This window comes from Phyllostomus hastatus, unplaced genomic scaffold, assembly GCF_019186645.2.
Source record: "Phyllostomus hastatus isolate PE091 unplaced genomic scaffold, TTU_PhHast_1.1 phas_scaffold_755, whole genome shotgun sequence".
Taxonomy (NCBI): domain Eukaryota; kingdom Metazoa; phylum Chordata; class Mammalia; order Chiroptera; family Phyllostomidae; genus Phyllostomus; species Phyllostomus hastatus.
The window spans coordinates 5455774-5474566 of NW_025334039.1; the positions used below are offsets into that span (position 1 = coordinate 5455774).

Here is an 18793-nt window from a genome sequence, read left to right on the forward strand (position 1 = left end):
CAACCTGCCCAGCCATTCATGGTGGCCTTGACAAAGGTGAGCACAATGTCCAATGGACAGGTGTAGAAGGAAATCCTTAGGGAGCCAGTGAATCCTAGAGGCTAGGCAAAGAACTTGAATTGGTGGACATGCATCCCTGAAACTTTTGTGTTCATATAACTTCTTCCTCAATCCTGTTACTTAACCATGAGGATGCTCAGCCGCCTCACTTGGGAAGTGAGAACAATAGCACCCACTTTCCCAGGTGTTGTCAACATCAAGTGTGATAATGCGGCACATGATACTTGTCACAATGCCCGGCCCCTAGTGGGCTGTTAATGGTCCCAATTATGACTGCATACAAGGCGAGGTGCTCACGCTGATGAGAACCACAGAAGAGATGCGGATCCCCCCTCTAGGCTAATGCACCCAGGAGCCTTTATAAAGAGCCTCCCTTTTCTGAATGGAAATAGTTGACCTTTTCTCTAACCTAAAATAAGAAAATGAGTATGTAAGTGCCAAATGAGAATAATTTTAGTTAAAGTGCAGTTAGTTAATTGCTTTTTCTTAATCTCCCACCTTTCAAAAGCTCCCAACATACCCTAAACTCTAACTTTAATTTTAAATAGAGATTCCAATATAATAACTAAGAACTGTTGTATAGCTCCAAACCCTATTTCACATTATACTTTATTTTCCATTTCATACCTGAATATTGTTGAATGGTACCTTAGAAGAAAATGAAAATTTCATAATACCTTTTCTACCCTTTTCTATTTTTTTAATCCCTACCTGAGGACACATTTATTGATATGAGAGAGAACCATTGATTGGTTTTCTTTTCTTATGCGCCCTGACCAGGAACCACTCATAAGTGCCCCAACTGGAGACTGAACCCACAACCTAGGCATGCACCATCACTGGGAATTGAACCTGAGACCTTTCAATTTACAGGATGACTTTCTATGTGAGTAAGCCATCCTGGCCAGGGCTACCCTTTTCCATTTTTCTAGGGCTTTACCCACCCCATTGTTTTAGGGTGCAGTAATGCAGAGAAGGGACTGGAAAAGTGACAAGCTAGCACTTGCTTCTCCTCCAGTTCTTGACTACATCCCATCTGGATGCATGGACTTCCCAGTACCAAGGCTCTGTGTGCCTTGTAAGATGTCCCCATACATAAGTGTGGCTCTATGCGGCCACACTTTACAGAGGGTGCATTGCAGAATGTGGGCTGAGTAGGTAGTAACTGAGTCTGATTGAATGAGCAGAACCTTGAAATAGTTTTAAAATAAAACCTTAAGCACATTGCAGGTTACTTTTATATTCAGGATAAGTATTTACGCTCCCTCCCTCCCCCACCAAAGATACTGTCCAGGAGGATAAATAAAAGGGGAAGAGAAGCTACCTGTGAGAGAGGATGGGATTTTGTACCTTGTTGATGATGTGTATCACGCCATTTGTGGCTGCATTGTCACTGTCAATGATAGATGCTCCTTCAATTGTGAGGTTCTGCAAATGCAAACCACAGTGGGAAGGTGAGTCTCCATTGAGTACATCTAGGGATCGACATTATTTCTGGGTTTCCCACTTCCTGAGAAGCAGTGACATTCTCCCTTTTGGACCATGACCCACAGTTAGAAGTACCTTCAGTTGGGGCCCATTAGACATCACACACACATACAAACACACAGTCAGAATGAAACAGTACTTTTCTTTACTCTGTGGGAGGCAGTCGACCATTGATGTTATTCCACTCCATTCTATTTCATTAAAAAAGTGCTGACCAGGCACTAAAGTGACCTCGATGGTTGAAAAACGCTGTAGACAATGTTGTGGGTTGGACAATGTTGTCTCTCCTTCCTCCCCACAATTCATATGTACAAGTCCTAACCCCAGCACATCAGAATGTGACCTTATTTGGAGGAGGATCTTTACAGAGGTAATCAGGTTAAAATGAGGTCATCAGAATGGGCCCATCAGAACGGTATGATTGGTGTCCTTATAAGAAGAGGAAATTTGGACACAGCTATAGGGGGAGAATGTCATGTGAACACGAGGACAGTCATCCACAGGACAGCCTGGAACAGCTCCTTCCACAGCCCTCGGGAGGAGTCCATTCTCCCCACCCCTTGACCTTGGACTTGCAGCCTCCAGAGATGGGAGATAAAGATTTCTGTTATTTGGGCCACCCTGTCTGTGGTACTTTGTTATCGCAGCCCTAGCAACCTTACACAGACTGTCACTGATGTTCCTGGTTAGAATCCAACTATTTTTCAAGAATAATAATTACAAGGGGAATGGAGCAAAGTCAAACCCAACCTGCCCACCCACGTAGCCACCAACCGACCATGACAGCCGGGCTCCACCCTCTCTGGTTTCTCTGGTTTCCTCTCTTCATCTCCCCACTGTGACCCTTTGTTTGGAATTCCTCCTGGGCACTTTGGGTGCAGAGGGGACTTGTCTCACCCTGAGCAGCTCCAAAGTCACATCTGCAGAGGCCCCGAAGAAAACATTCCTGGCCACCTAGTGCACCTCTTTTGGTTAAAGGGAGACATTTACATCAGATATAGGGATAAACTCATTAAAATGAGTCTTTGATGGTGAGCTCCTCCTGATCAGAGATCTTGATTGATTTATCTTTGAATCTATAGTCTGGGATAAGCATGACCAGGCTGAATGTTCACTTAATGCTTGCTAAGAGAATTAGTGTTTTAAAGCACTGATAGAAAATAACCCCATTATCTGATATATGTATGTAATGCACAAGAATTATAATAATATGTAAAGAACCCATGGGGCCATAGGTAGCTCTTTTCTGCTTTCTAAAAGGACTCATCTCATGAAGCACATACATTTAGGTAATACTAGTGATGGAACCTTTTCATAGTGCTCACACTGATGAATAGGAAGGTAGAAATGCTTTAGAGCAATAATTCTGAAACATTCTGACTGTGGCCCATGGTGCACTGATGTAGCAGTTCTCACTCTCCAGTAGAATCTTTGTTCTCATCTTCTGAGATTCACAGGAAGAGTTTTAAGACATCACCATGTGCAGCAGGGCAGCCAGACTTCCTTGGGGAAGACTAACTCCAAGTCCCTGACACCCTGTAGTTAGTAGGCGCCAGAAGGTGAGCTTCTATAGGGTTTGGTTCTTCTCTGGGCTCCACCCTAACTCCAGTACTTCGATCAGTTTCTGGAGCATAGCAGGTGCTCAATAAATGTGTGTTGGCTGACTGACCCTAACATTTTAATATAAAATTTTAGTAACTTGTAATGACTCAGTCAGCAGGTTACACTGACAAGCTCTTGGTTACCATACATAAAAATCAAAGTGGTGAAATCGTACAACTTTCACCCAGGAGAACTGAGAGATTTGACTTTCTGGGTCAGTCTGTGGTCTGTTCCAAAGGGTCTTGGGGCTAACCAGTGGGTGGAGGGCCACGTTTTATAGGGTCACGGCCATACAGTCCCTGTCCGTGTGTTTGTGTGTGTATCAACCCAGGTTGGTGATTGTTGAAGCTGGGCGAGGCTTACATGGACATTTGAGGTTTTGTTTTTGCTCATGTTTGGAAATTCCCACAACGTAAAAATTTGGAAAGTATGATATGAAGATAGCTGGCATGATTCCACTAACCAGACGAATGACAGCACTCTTACCCCGTCTGCCTTCGCCAGGTGAAGGAAGTTGCCCTGCAGCGACGTTGCCAGCGTGTCTGAAGATGACAGAGCCCACAGGTCTGCCACTCTGTATGTGCCTTGCAGCATATGGTTTCTGGAACGACAGTCCGTAAGGGCTATAATGAAGTACCAGGGCTATAATGAGGCAGTATCGTTGAGTAATTTAAAAAAAAACTGGTTCTGGAGCCAGGCTGCCAAGTTCAAAATCTCCCCCTGCAATGATCAGCCATGGCACCTGTGGGTTAGTTACTCAATCACCCCGTGCCTCAGTTTCCACATCTGTAAAAGGGGAATAATTATAATGCCTATCTCATAGGGTCGTTAGGAAGATTAGCTGAGTTATACGTAAAGCAGTTAGCACAGAGTGGGCTGTCAATGATGTTAACTGTTGCCACCCTGCGGGGAGGGGAGGGGAGTCCTAGAACACGCTCAGTGCTGTGAATCTGAAGGACCAGGTGGCTTCCCTCCAAGGAGCTTGTTTGCAGTGACACCAGTGAGATATCATGAGGAATAAAGTACATAATACTTACTTTATCAGGGCAGGCATATTGCTCTTGGACAACCAAAAGTCTTTCTCATCTTGGTCCATGGCCTTAATAGCTTGTGGGGAAGGCACAAGGACAGTGAGGTTGGAGGCAGCTGCCAGCATGGGATGCAGAGAAGCGTTCTGAATCACAGAAGGAAAACACAGTGGCCTGACTCATATCAGGGGACAGACCACAGCTGTCTTCATGTTTCACAGAGATGACACTTTCCTTTTAATGTAATTTCAGGGGTACTGGAAATGTCTGAAGGACCGCTTTCCCAAATCATTCCTTTTATTTAATTGTGTGGGCATTGTCAAAAGGCAAATTTTCCTGATCAAGTCATACTTTGAGTCCTTATCAGTCCTTTACCCTTTAGTCTAAATGAAGAGTCAGAGAAAATTCTTGACAGGATTGTGCATGTGTGTACACGTGCGTGCATGTATAATCCTTGGTAATTTTGGCATAGGATGGTGGGAAGATTACAGGAACGGTTTCAGCCCAGGAGACAGTGGAGGATTGAAATCAAACTTTACCTACTTTCCATTCTTACCTAGAGCTAGTTGTGGATAGAAGCAATGGTGCACTTAGGTTTAACAATTGGCTCTCCAAGATAAACAAACAAATGAAAAGCCCTGGTTTATAGTGTTTGCTGATTTCTGTGGGGTCCACATTCCCACCATGGCTGAATTCAAGCTACCAACAGGACAGTGGAGATGGGAAAGGTGTGCTCTCGTGAGCGGGGAGGAACTGGGTCCAGCACACCACTGGGCAAGCTTATGCGTGTGAGGCTGGTCTGTGAAGAAATCAGCATGCACAACAAGACTCCCAGTCCCTGCTTTTCCTTGTGATGGGGCCAAGGAGGCCCCACAAAGAAGCAATAGGAAGGTGCTGACAGGACAGCTTCCTGTCTTTGCATAAGCCTATTTAAGGGGATAAACCACTTGTGTGCTGGCTGGCTGACCTTGGTCCCCTCAGGAAAAGATGACAGATTCAGTCAACGGGGTAGGGTGGGGACTAGGTTCTTTGTTATAGAACTTTCCGGGCATGTTGTGCTGAGAGCTAAGCACACACAAAGGTTTCCAGATTGCAACTATAAATCCCAGCTCTAACTCTGAGTTACTGTGATGAATTATGCTCACTTTTTAAAAAAGACCTCTGTCATGAATGAAGCTATACATGTATATTTGAATTGGTTGAAAAGTTGACCACCCCAGCTTGTCATAGACCAGAAGTTCTCAGCCCTGGTTTCACATTAGAATCACCTGGGAATCCCCTGACCCCCGGAGCAAACCTCTGACCAGGTCAAACCAGTGTCTGGGGTGGGTGCCTAGGCATGGCTCTTTAAAAGATGTGTCCCGTGCGATTCTAAAGGGCAGTTGGGGTTGAGAAACTCTGCTCTAGACAATGGCCCTCCCTCCTCATACCAGCTGCACTTTCAGTTTTCCATTATATGCATTCCAAGTTTCTAAAATTATGTACATTCCCAATGTTAAATTCCAACAAAGGTACTCACATTTATCCACTGGTTAAATACAGTTGCCGCAGAGAGAAAGGACAACTCCTTTTTCATCGTGCAAGGCAGGGAGGGAGAGAGGAGAGAGCATGTGAGCGAAGGAACAATGGGCAATATAATCACAGCGCATTTCTGGGTAGCCTGCACTTTGCCTGCCTTTGCTCGGCTCGTGTTCCTCGCCAGCCTCCCTGATCCGACATGAGTGGGTGCCCCAGCTACTTCAATTTCCTTGTTGCCAGAGCTGCTCGTTTCTTTCAGGCTCAGTGGCTCTATTGTACTCTGTATTTGAGGTGAAGCAGTAATTCCAAGAACATCAAATGGAACAACTACCTGCAGGTCTTCCAAGTCAGAATTTAGGTTGTAAGGACATGGCCACCCAACCCGCAGGAGGGTCACAGAGCTCAGTAAAGACCCCCCTTTCAGAGCCAATGTTGAGCAGTGGCTTAGAACATGGACCCAAAGTTCCCTAAGCAAGCGACTTAATTTCTCTGGGCCTCTATTTGCTCATCTGTAAATTAGGGATAATAAAAGCTCCAACTCAGAGGGTTGATGTGCGAACTGGAGGAGTTAATGTTTTTGAAGTGCTTAGAAAGAGGCTGGCAGGAAGGACAGGCTTGTTTTTAATTTATCCCATGGAATTTACTCATGAACATATAAATGGAACGGACCATTGGTACCAGGCTGGACTGCAGGCAGGGTATGAGAGCTGAGAGGGAAAAGGTGGCTTCTGCTGTTACACAACTTACAGTTGTTCTAGGGAAGTGAGGACTTGAGGACTTAAAAAGATAATCAACAGAGCCAGTGGATCGGTGACATCGGACGTATGAGAGGAAAGAAAGCTCCGGACTATGAGTTAAAAAACGCCAGTTTCTTTTCCCAAGGCTGCCATTTGCTAGCTGTGTGATCTTGGGCAAGTCACTGAACTGCTCTGAAAACTCAAGTGTCTAATGTGAGCAATGACCAGGATGATGTCTTGCACCTGGGATTATAAATATGCCATGCATTAATGTGTGAAAAAGGATTTTTAAGCCATTACACACCATGAAAATGGCAATAACAATTATGGAAATTTCATAAAGATAATAAATCTCAGGGCTGTTTCAATTTCTTTTTGATAGTAGGTGAGGTTATTAAGTCAGTCAGTTAATACCTGTTAGAAACTAAATTAGTGAACAGATAAGTACAAGAGCTGAGATGCTCATGTAATTGGTCAGGAGCTCAGCAGGGGCCAGTGAGTTGTCCATTTAGGAAGTTTGGGAATGGAAAGAGGCAGAATGACCAGAAAAGGAAGTCAGGACTGCTGGGTACACAGCAGGTGCCAAATAAAAGTTAGCTCCCATCAGGGAGCTGTATAAAATATGTGACCCACAGGCCCTATATGCCATCTGGGAGAAGCAGCTTGCTTCATAGAAAATCTCCTAGAGCACCTGGTTTGTACAGCACTTTAAAGGTATCTGAGCTCAGAGCACTGTAAAAACGAGTCCTGTCTTCATTCTGTGCTGAAGTTCATCTCTGAGGACTTACCATCGCTGCGTTTCCATAGCACAGAAAGCCGTCTCCTTCATAGCCCTCTCGACAAACACAGCTCCAGATGCCAGAAGTAAACTGACAGGTCGCCTGATAAAACGGAAATGGAAAATAATGGCCTCATTTTCTAACCAAGGAGTTCAGTATGAGTTACATCTGCCAGACACCAGGCTCCATCTAAGGCGAGAACTACGAATTTGGGGTTGAAAGATGGCGGGAGTGACCTGCAGACCCTTCCAGGTTTCAATGAAAGGCTCTGGTCTGCGTGTTTGGGGCAGCTCTTACTTAATCATAGTTAAATTCTTTCTTTTTTTTCATCCCTGCCAGATGTAGCAAGAAAAATCCCAGGACACACAGCTAATTTGACCTTCAGATAAACAAAAACGTTTTAGCGTAAGTAGGTCCCGTGTAATACTTGGGGGCATTACTTGTGGCTGCAAAAAGATTCATTATGTGTCTAAAGTTCATATTTCACTGGGAGTCCTGTATTTTATCTGGAAATCCTACGTTGGTCCTTCCAAGCTTTGGAATGGAGTGAAAGTTAGAATAATTACTCCCATTCTGCTTAAGGACAGCCTTTGGCACTAAGAGAAATTCTGTTCCCATCTACAGGCTCACATAAGAAATAACCTAACTTTCTTTCTCAAGTAATTTTTTTTTTGGTAAGAATAAAAGAAACCAAGAAACTCACCATGGGATGACATTGCCAGGTTTGTTCCAAGCATGAAGTTATTGGTTCACATTCAATCCCATTGCCTCGGAATCCTTTCTTGCACTCACAGCCATTCTGTAATTCCAAGAACAGAGCCCCAGGGGGTTACGGAAAACAGCTGCCCTTGGTGCCATGCCCTCACGTGGCACTGAGAGATGGACTATGGAAACCATAGCTCTCTGTCATACTTCAGATTCTGGAGCTGTTGGTCATCCATATTCCACATTGAATTTCTCAGTCTGCCAGTTTCCTGGTACTATAATTATTTTTTGTCCTCACTGGAGGACATATATATTGACTTTAGAGAGAGGGGAAGGGAAGGAGAGAAACATCGATGTGAGAGAGAAACATTGATCGGTTGCCTCTTGCATGAGCCCTGACTGGGGACTGAACCCGTCACCCAGACATGTGCCCTGAGCCACACCAGCCAGGGCTCATTTTGAATTTATTACCCGAAGAGGACCCTGTGGAGAGCCTCAGAAAACTTAGACTCCAAGGAGCATCACATTGGAAAAGTTGGCCCCTCCATTGAAGAGGGAAAGATTAAGCGAGCCATGAGGTATCTATCCACTTGGCGGAGCTCCATGCCCAGGGCCATTGCTAGACTACAAGGCACTTTGTGAACTTTAAGATAGACATCCCCTCTGAGCAGGTGAATCTGAGTAAGGCACCACCTCTACACGCACAACCAGTACCTCTGAATGTGAACTTACTTGGAAAGAGGATTGTTATTATGTAACTAGCCCAGTTAAGATGAGGTCATACTGGAAGAAAGTTGGTCCCTAATCCAACATGACTTGTGTCCTTATGAAAAAGGGGAGATGTGGATACTGACATACACAAAAAAAAAGGGGGCTGCCATGTGAACATGGAGACAGAGATCATGCTGATGCATGCATAAGCCAAGGAACACCAAAGTCTGCCAGCAAACCACCCAGAGCTAAGACACAGGCATGGAACGGATTCTCCTTCACAGCCCTTAGAAGGAGGCCAACTCGCCAACACCTTGATCTTGGACCTCTAGCCTCCAGAGCTGTGACACAGTAGAATTTTCTTCTTCAGTGCCACCCAGTTAGTGACGCTTTGTTATGATAGCCTTAGCAAACTAACACCTGTACTGAGAAATCTTTTTTTCTTTCTCAAATACAATTTGGCAACTCAGGTGAGTTAAAAATAAATGCTTTTTTTTTTTTTGCTAAATGCTTGGTGAGACAGGAGACTGCAGTGAGCTCTTCCATGATTAGTACTTTTTTGCTGTTTTTAAACCTCACTGAGGATACGTTTGTTGATATTTTAGAGAGAGGAAGGGAAAGGGAGAGAGATAGAGAAAGCACTGAGTGGTTGCCTCTCATATGTGCCCAACTAGGGATTGAACCCACAACCTAGGCATGTGCCCTGACTAGGAATTGAACCTGCAACCTTTTGGTGTGTGGGACGATGCTCCAACTAACTGGGCCACCTGGGCAGGGCAGGATGAGTACTTTTCCATGGCTGCAATCCTAGTGCAGTTGTCATCACCTCTCCTGAATTGCATAAATTCCTGAGCAGTAGCTTTTCCTGCCTCAGTTTCCCTTAGATGAGGCTAAGTGAAGGTGGTCGACAGACTGCAGTGCCACAGAAATGGAAAGCACGGTCGAGGGTGTGATTAAGAGGGCAGCTCTGGAGTCAGACCGGGTGTGAATTGCACACCAGGATTTATTTTCTGTGTGATGTGAGCAAAGCATTTAGCCTCTTTGTGTCTCTGTCATAAGAAATATTAATAATTGTACCTATGTGGCACCAAAAGCAAAGATAAATGTGTGACATCAAACTAAAAGGCTTTATACAGTGAAGGAAACCATCAACAGAATGAAAAGACAACCTACTGAGTAGGAGAAAATATTCATAAGTCATGTCTGATAAGGGGTTAATATAAAAAATACAAAGAACTCATACAACTCAATGGAAAAACCCTAAATAAATCTAAACAAAACATGGAATAGAAGACTGGAATAGTCATTTTTCAGAGAAGACACAGAGACGGGCAGCGGGCACATGAAGAGATTGTTCAACATCTCTGATCATCAGGAAACTGCAAATCAAAGCCACAACGAGTGGTCACTGCATACATCTGAGAGTGGCTATCACCAAAAAGACAAGAAATGACAAGCGTTGGTGACGCCGTGCAGAAAAGGGAACCCTTGTTCTGTTGATGGGAGTGTAAATCGGTGCAGCCGTTATGAAAAAAAGTATGGAGGTTACCAAAAAATGAAAAGCAAAACTACCATACGATCCAACAATTCTACTTCTGGGTGTTTATCTGAAGAAATCAGAACACTGATTGGAAAAGCTATGTGCACCCCCATGTTTCCTGCAGCATTGTTTACATTAGCGAAGACATGGAAACCAGCTTCCGTGTCCACTGACAGGTGAACACTGAAGAAAACGTGAGACACATGTGAGCACACATGGGAATATTATTCAGCCATAAAAGGGAATAAAATCTTGCCATTTGTGACAATATGAATGGACCTTGAGGGCATTATGTTAAGTGAAGTAAGTTAGAGAAAGAAAGACAAATGCTGTATGATCTCACCTATATGTGGTATGTAAAAAAAAATAAAACTTTCCCAAAACCAAGGTCATAGAAACAAAGAACAGATTGGTGGTTTCCAGAGGCACTTCTATGTCTAGAGGGAATATAGCCTCCTTTGCTCTCTGCCACCACACACCTACCTGCCCAGGGCCCACGTACAGACAGGTTGCATTGCTGTGGCAGCCGCCAGCGCTGGGCAGCCGGCAGTTGTTGATCTCTGAGCAATCTCTTCCGTCCCCGGTCCATCCCTGCTGGCACACGCAGGCGTGGGTCCCCACGCCAGTTTTGATGCATTCTGCCTGCAGGAGGAAATAAGGAAGCAAAACTTTGGAAAGCTCAGTCCTGCCACGTGATTCTAAAAGCAAGAAAGGATTTTCTGAGGTACATTCTCTCTAGAATGTACCTCACACATATTTGCATGGAAGCCCATGGAAATAATGAAAGCACACATTTGCATTGAGATCAATGGAAAAGATGAGATGGTTTAAAGAGCAAAATTGCTTGGAGTTGGCCAGCTAATGGCCACCACTAACGTTACTGTCATTTTATTGAGCCAGGGACTCTTCATATTTTGTAGGTGTATGCCACTTTTGAGGAGGGTAGTGTTATTGCAGATAAGCAAACTGAGGCTCAGAGGGGCTCAGTAAACTGCCCCAGGTTACACAGCTACAAGGAGGCTCAAACCCAGGTCTATATGATGCTGAAGACCAAGCTTTTAATCACTGTACCTTTTCTTAGGATGACCACACCAGGAGGCCAAAAAACATGGTGAGAGGGGGAGAAGTGAAAGGTGAGTTGTTGAGATGAGGCTGTCTGAGGGGGTGGGAGTAGCCCAAGAGGAGTCTCCTGGGCTGGGGTGAGGGATTTGCATCTGATTTCATCCTCAGAGCCAGGGAGAGTAACTGAGGGGCTCTCAGCATGGGAGAAACATGGTCTGATCAACTCCAGGCCACTCTGGCTGTGGGTGGACAATGAATGGACTGTGGGTTGGCAAGAGAGGCAGCAGGGAGACCTGTTATTAAACTGTGGGTAAGGGATGAAGGTGGTGATGGCCAGGTGCTGGTGGTGCTATTCACAAAGCATTCATGAAAGCAATGGTGGGTGAGGGATGAAGGTGTCAGTGAAAGCAGTGGTGGGTTGGGCTACACCCTGACAACAATAGAACTTAGGGCGAGTCACTTAATGTCTCCGAGCTTCAGTTTCCTAATCATTAAGGTGGGGGTTATGAAATTTGCTTCATTGGGTTGGTGGGAGAGTAAGTGAGATTGCACACAGTAGAGTTGCTTGAAAGCCGTAGCATCTGAATCAAGAATTTATTTATTTATTTTTAAAGATTTTATTTATTTATTTTTAGGAAGAGGGGAAGGGAGGGAGAAAGAGGAGAGAAACACCAATGTGTGGTTGCCTCTTGCATGCCCCCAACTGGGGACCTGGCCCAAAACCCACGCATGTGCTCTGACAGGGAATTGAACCATGACCCCTTGGTTTGCAGGCCAGCACTCAATCCACTGAGCCATACCAGCCAGGGCATGAGTTTAATACTAATGATCTCAATAGCTGATTCTCAGGCTGTGTTTTTAAGAGCCCCAACCCCCTGCACATGTGGACTTAGGAAGCGGAGCCTCGCGGAAGGTACCTGGCACCGTCTTTAACATGCAAAGTTCAAACGAATGTGCTTCACATGATGAAAAGCCATCAGACCCTGCCTTTCAGAAGGCCTTCCTTCAGGATTTCCCCCCCAAACCAGACAGTTTAGAAATCCAAACCAACACTCACATTGCGGCTGCAGCCCCCTGGGGTTAACCCCGTGCAAGGGTCCATCTCTGAACAGAGTCTTCCGTCCCCTTTATATCCTGGTTTGCAAACACAGCTGCAAGAAGGGGAATGCACGCAATCAGCCCCAGAAATATAAGCACCAACCACCCAGAAGATGGCCAGCCAGCATGTGGTTCAGGGCATGACCTATGCACCGTGGTGGTTGTAGGAATTTCTGGGGTCTGCAGCCAGACAGACCTAGGTGGGAATCCAGGCCTCGTCTCTCAGCAGTCACATGACCCTGGGTGAGTCCCTTACCTCCTGGGAGACTTCTTTTCTCTTCTGGAAAGTGGCCCTAATCATTCCACCTCCCTCCTAAGAATGAGCTAATGCACGTGGAGCAGTTAGCAGGGCATTTGCACCTCATAAGGCTCAGCATCTGCCAGCTTTTCTGCTCCTACAGGACCAGAATCTGCCTCTTTATAATTCTAGTTACTATCTCTGATTTGGCAGAAAACCACTCTACCCTCTTTTCTATGCTACAGCTCCTAAGCTGTGTGCAAAGGACAGTCCTGTGAGACTTCCCTACTTTCCCTCTTCTAGTCCCTCAGTCCCCTCCCCCCACAAACACAACATTCTCAGGTGCCTCATTCCGTGAATTGAAATGGTTTCCTGACCCCTTATCCTCTCAGACACTCTTCTCAGAATGTTCCTCCATGATACTCTCACTGTTAAATGTGGGGCCATTTGTCCAGCCAATATTTATTGGGGGCTTGATGACAGGTGCTGGGACTCCCCATGGGTCCATCATACGCCCACGTTCCTGCTGCAAATTGTGTGCTCACAAAAAATAAAAGTAATATTTTTCATGTATCAAGGCCCCTAGAGAAACTAAGTATTGTATCTGGCGTCTGAATGAAGACATAGGTAGAACTGTTCCAACACTGATTTAAACTGAAGTTTATATACTCTATACGGACCTACGTCCATAGTCCTTTGTGGGTGATTTAGGAGGTTTTAAGGGTGACTTTGGTTACTTGTGGTTTTTGCCTCGTGCACTGACACAGATCCTCACCCCTAGGAAGGTGCATTTCTGTTGTGAACCGTGGAAGAGAAAAGACACTCGCTGGTCCCAGGCCGCCTACAGTCTGGTGGGGGACACAGGTCGCAACAGGTGAGCACTTAGCTATGTAATCACGAATTAGGAAAAGTGCTGTAGAAATGAGGCCAAGAGTCCAGACGTGCTCTGCATTTCCCAGAATATTTTGGGGGTGGTGACTGACTTTGAACCAAATATGCTGGGGGAGGAAATTTTCTCTCTGGGCCCAGGGAGTATGTTACCATTAAGGAAACAAATATTGACCCAATGACCAAGGGCCCACGTTCTTGTAAGATGCCTTTAATAGGGGAGTTATTATCAAGGGCCTCAGGAAGCAAAGATATTTTTAAAGGCTCGGAAAGTTGGTGGACAACTCCTTATTTCCTTCACGTAAGTGATGATAATAGTTATAGTTTCCACGACTGAACATCTATGCTGTGCTAACCCTGGTGCTGGGTGCACTTAGAATTTATGCGACTGCCCTGCCAGATAGGCAGCATCACCCTTATTGCACTGTTGAGGAAAGTAGGACTCAGAGAGGTTAAGTAACTTGCCTAAGGTCACACAGCTGATAGGTTTCAAAGGAGGGAGAGCAGCAATTCAAACCCAGCTTACTTCGAGGTTTTTTCCACAAAAGCCACACCGGCAGTTGGTGAGAACAAGCTTCAGTATATGGGTTGGGTCTGTTTACAGGTAACAGAGCAGCCATCGGCCATGAAGGGTAGAGCCCCCCTCTCCTAAGACTTACCTCGCTGTCCCATTGCTGTATTCGCAGGTGGCGTGGATGTGACAGAACTGCATGTAGGGCCCACAGGCTGAGGTCTGCTTGTGGCAGAATGTCCCCACGGAGCCCTCCCTGCACGTGCCGGCGAGGCAGGCCCCGTCACTGTCTACCCGGTTGTCACACGTCCCGTGAATGCACAGACATTCTGAAAGAGAAGGAAGAGCGACATTCAGGGCTTGAGGGGGCCAGCTTAGCCTTGGGGCCCACGGGTCACGGAAGACCGGGGCCAGCTCCCCTGGTGTTCCATTCAGTCCTGTCGGAGGAGACGCTGAGGCGGAGCAGGGGGACGCTCGGGGTGTCACTTCTTAGGGTCTTTTGGTGAGGCTGACTGTCCCATCAAGGATGAGAAAAATGTGGACCCAGAGCTGCTCTATACATACGTGTCGGGTACCCAGGGAGGGTTGCGATGGTGTAACAGCCACCCAGGAACTCAGTTTTCACCTACTTCACGGTTGGAGAGTTTAGTCTGGAAATGCCTCACCTTTTTGTGAGGACCTTTCGGAACACAGAGAAGTGTTTTCTCATGCCAGCTCGGATGGTCTCGGATTCCAGCTTACGTATCTCTTCTTCACTCTCCGTCACAGCAAACTAGTGGTAATGGTGGCCAATGTTTGCCCATTGGCCGTCTTCCAGGCATGGGGCCAGCATTTAACCTGTACCATCTCACTGACAGCCACCAGCCTCAGGAGGTAGGTACTTTTATCATCCCCGTTTTCCAGATGAGATAACTGAGGCCCAGAGAGGTGAAGCAAATTGCCTAACCTGCTGCTTAGTTCCCAAGCACGGACTTGAACTCAGGCCTTCAAAGTCCATTTCTGTTAGTAACCATGTGTAAACACAATGGATCAGTGTATTCACTGGCATCACCATATGCCCATTGTCATTTTAAACTTTAGCTGCTTACTCTGCTTTGGGTTGTAGATATTTAAGAACTGCAGTGTGAGCCAGCCTGTCAGACTCGGGCTCCAATACATGCAGGAGGGAATGATTCTCAGAGGCAGGAGGCAAGGATTTGGGGGCTCAACACTGATCGGAAATGAAGGAACCTGTGGTTGTGCCCCTGAAGGGGCTGATGGGGGAGAAATTAGTTTGCGTGTTTGGAGCCGACATCCAGGAGAGGGAAGAGAAACACGGCGAAGGGGCTGGAACAGCATGGCAGGATTTAAAATAAAAAAAGACTTCTCATAAACTTTTAAGCAAGTCAGGGCTTAATTTGCTAGAAACAGGACCCCGGAAAGGAGGCTCCCCTGCCCGAGACCGCGGGCAGCCCCAGACCTGGGATGAGAGGCGTCCACACGGGAAGCCCCGCCCCTCTGCCCCGTTGGCCTCATAAGACTGTCAGCGTTGGCAGGCTTCGGAATAAACCCTATTTTTCTTTTCTCAGGAAACTCATTTGGTAAAAAGAGCACTGAACTAGGACCAGCAGCCCCAACTGTGGTGTGCTGGCTTCCTGTCCGGTTTCCAAGGTAGTTGCGAAGGTCAAAGCAAGGTCAGAGGGGGAAGGGCTGTGCATTTTGTAACAAATGAGTGAAGTTAGTAGTAACAGTGGTGAGAATGGCTTCACTTTTTGATTAGTTGCTGGGTGTAAGCTCTGTGCTAAATCCCTAAATTATGGTCTGACTTAATCAGTGGTCCGTGCTGTGGGTACCGGTGTTAGCTTCTTTTTGTGGATGGGAAAGCCATCCACAAAAAGGCTCAGAGAGAGACCTTTTCTAAGGTGGTAGGGCCAGTAAGTAGCACAGTGGGGATTTCACTTTAGTTGGGTCTGGCTTCACAGCCAGCTCTAATCCGTTCCCTTTATTCTTGTTAAATTCTAATCTTAGTTTAGAAGTATGTATCTAAATGTATTTATGTACATAAATATACACATACTGTCACTTGAAAGAACATATGCAGTTTTTAAGGTTATGTAATTGCATTTTCATTGTCTCTTGTTGTGGAACTTTCTACATTTTTTATAAGCCTCTTGACATTTTATGTCACTGAACTGAGAATAATAGTGACAGTGGCAACAGATAATAGATAATAATACAGTATAATAGATAATAATAAGCGCTAGCATATTCGTAGTGCATACTGTGTGCTAGGCATTGTTCTAAGGCAAGTGCTTTCCATTTGTAGCTGGTACTTACAGTACAAGGTAGTTAGTACACCTCCACAAGGAAACAAGGAAACTGAACCCTAGAGAGGCGTACTAACTTGCCCAAGGTCCCACATTTTGCAAAGGGAGGAGCTGAGGGAAGCGAACTGCTTGAAAGGCAGGGAGCAAGTCTGTTCCTTGATATGGAACCCACTATCACTTCAGGTATGTGGAGACTTTAAGAGATTTTTTAAAAATTAATTTATTTTTTAAATTTTATTATGCAGCAGAAAGAAAGAAGGAGCTCCTATCCTTTGCAACAGCGTGGATGCAGCTGGAAAGCATTATGCTAAACAAAACAAGCCAGACAATGAAAGACAAATACTCTATGATCTCACCTTTGACAGGAACCTAAACAACAAAACAAAGAAACAAGCAAAATATAACCAAAGACACGGAAATAAAGAACAGACTGACAGAGTTCAGAGGGGAGAGGAGAGGGAATTTCAGGGGAATTTCAAGAGACTGGTTTTGAAAGTGAGGGTGCTTGGACCAGCAGTGGGCAGCCTTCCCAGGGAACTTGTTGGAAATGCAAATTCTCAAATACTGCCCCGGGGCCACCTCTCAGAAGCTCTGCAGGTGCCCAGCGGCCTGGCAGGTGCTCCAGTTTCAGAACCAAGCGCTTCAGAAAAGCCCTGTGACGAGGGCATTCACCAAGCAAAGGGGCACGGGACACCGGCCTGTTCCATCGGCTTGCTGCAGTGCAGCAGGGAGCCCGGCTGAGGGGCAGAGGGGAGCTCTGGAAGTGTCACTTACTCTTGTCACATCGAGGTCCGTATTTGCTGGGGTCCGAGCAGAACTGGCACCGGGAGCCCTGGAAGCCATCCCGGCAAATGCATGTTCCATTGCCGCCGAGGCGGTCTGCGCACTGGGAGCAAAGACAGGCCCCGTGGGCTGTCAGGACATCGCATGCCCGTCCCCGAAGCAGCCCCAGACCCTTCTGTTGCGTGCCCTGACTTCTTGGAACTCAGATTCAAGCCTGCTCGACGTGACTCTCTGGGACCCTTTGGGACTCACGTTGGTATCAGGTAGGAAGCTTCGGTGACAAACTTGGGGGTCCCAGGCCAGGATTTAGGACTTTAAGGGAAGTCGTTCGAGTGAGGGGGAGTGAGGGGCGGGTTTGGGGAGTCATAGCGGGGAACTGGGAACCTCCAAACAGTGAGTGGCAAGACTCTGACCTCCAGAATCAAGACCGGCTTTTCTTCCCAGACCCTCACTTGCGCAGATCTGTGACTTTGCACTGCAGTGTTTCTCCCCTGAGTGGGAAACATGTTCCCCTCCCACCTCCCAGCGATTTTAAGGTTAGACTTCTAACGATTGACACTTTTTGACACTTATCCGAGTTGGGTGCCGGTGCCTTCCGGACCACCCAGCTGCAGTGATTAACTGGTACCAGGTCTGCCCCCGTCTCTGCGCCTGCGTGGTGTCCCCACTTGGGGTGGTGCAGTTTTTCCTTCTCCTTGTAAGCAGCATATTTTAAAATGTGGATGTCCTAAATGCACGGAACTATGCTTTTTCCATATGAATCACAGCTACTTTTATTTTTAACCTTCATTTATTTAGCTCTGGCCTCCCAGCTAAGTGAATGAAACGTTGGCCTTTATGTTTCACTGGGTTTTGCAGATAGGTTTTAAGAAAGCAGTCACTGGGCAGTGCTGTTTTTTTAAAGTGTCATAAAATCTTAGTCCTGGAAAGAATCTGAAAGATTCAGCCCTACTATCTCCCCCCAGGAGGAAGCGGAGTCCAGAGAGCCTCTGTCAAATCGCCCAAGGTCATGGAGTCACAGAAGCAAAGCAAAGACTAGATGTGACATCTCTGGGCCCCAGGGGTGTCAAACCCATTTTCACAGGGGGGTCACATTAGCCTTGCAGTTGCCTTCAAAGGGCCGAATGTCATTTGAGGACTGTATACATGTAACTACTTCTTAACAGTTAAGCAAGAGCTGAGAGCTTGGCACTGTCTCTGAGTAGAAAGGAGGTGCCAGGCCAGATAAAAGAAGGTGGAGGGCCGGCCCGCAGGCCTTGTGTTTGCCACCTGTGCCGTACCCCACCCCCACTCCCTCTTCCCAGGTGAGATTCCTTCGTATGCCTGTGCTTTTAGTAACTGATCCGTTTTATTGTTACTTCCTGGGAATAGTGGCTGGCCTTGTATCATTTCTTGGTTCAGTGGTTTTAAAAATGATTTTTCGACTTAAGAACGGTCAACCTCAGCATTCATCAAAAAGTATGCATTGGGGACTGTCCTTATCACCTGTCCGTTTCCTGAGCATGGGTTGATGAAGCCTCCTGGACACTGGTTGCAGCTCGGCCCATAGAAGCCTTTGCAGCACTGTGGTATCTGAGAAACAAAATGCGTTGTTGCCTTTTTCAAATCCAAAGTGCAGAGTGCCAATTCCTCAATTTCTATTATTATCATAAACAGCATTAGCCCCCTCCCCCATTAGGAGCTTGACTTTCCTTTTGCCCAGGATGTCATGGCTGGTGCTCAGGCATCTGCTCACAAGT

The 18793-nt window shown here is 46.2% G+C and overlaps 1 protein-coding gene across 1 annotated transcript in view; it reads right to left on the reverse strand.

Moving 5' to 3' along the window:
* The window catches only part of STAB2 (stabilin 2), a 126364-nt gene that overhangs the window by 56111 nt on the left and 51460 nt on the right, over positions 1-18793 (reverse strand). The window contains exons 21-31 of the mRNA XM_045826606.1: positions 18540-18626; positions 17046-17157; positions 14114-14294; positions 12288-12381; positions 10652-10810; positions 7916-8011; positions 7222-7314; positions 5698-5745; positions 4188-4324; positions 3637-3751; positions 1411-1488 (exon numbers count right to left, since the gene is read on the reverse strand). Of these exons, the coding sequence (XP_045682562.1) occupies positions 1411-1488; positions 3637-3751; positions 4188-4324; positions 5698-5745; positions 7222-7314; positions 7916-8011; positions 10652-10810; positions 12288-12381; positions 14114-14294; positions 17046-17157; positions 18540-18626 (1200 nt within the window). The remainder of the gene's footprint in view (positions 1-1410; positions 1489-3636; positions 3752-4187; positions 4325-5697; positions 5746-7221; positions 7315-7915; positions 8012-10651; positions 10811-12287; positions 12382-14113; positions 14295-17045; positions 17158-18539; positions 18627-18793) is intronic.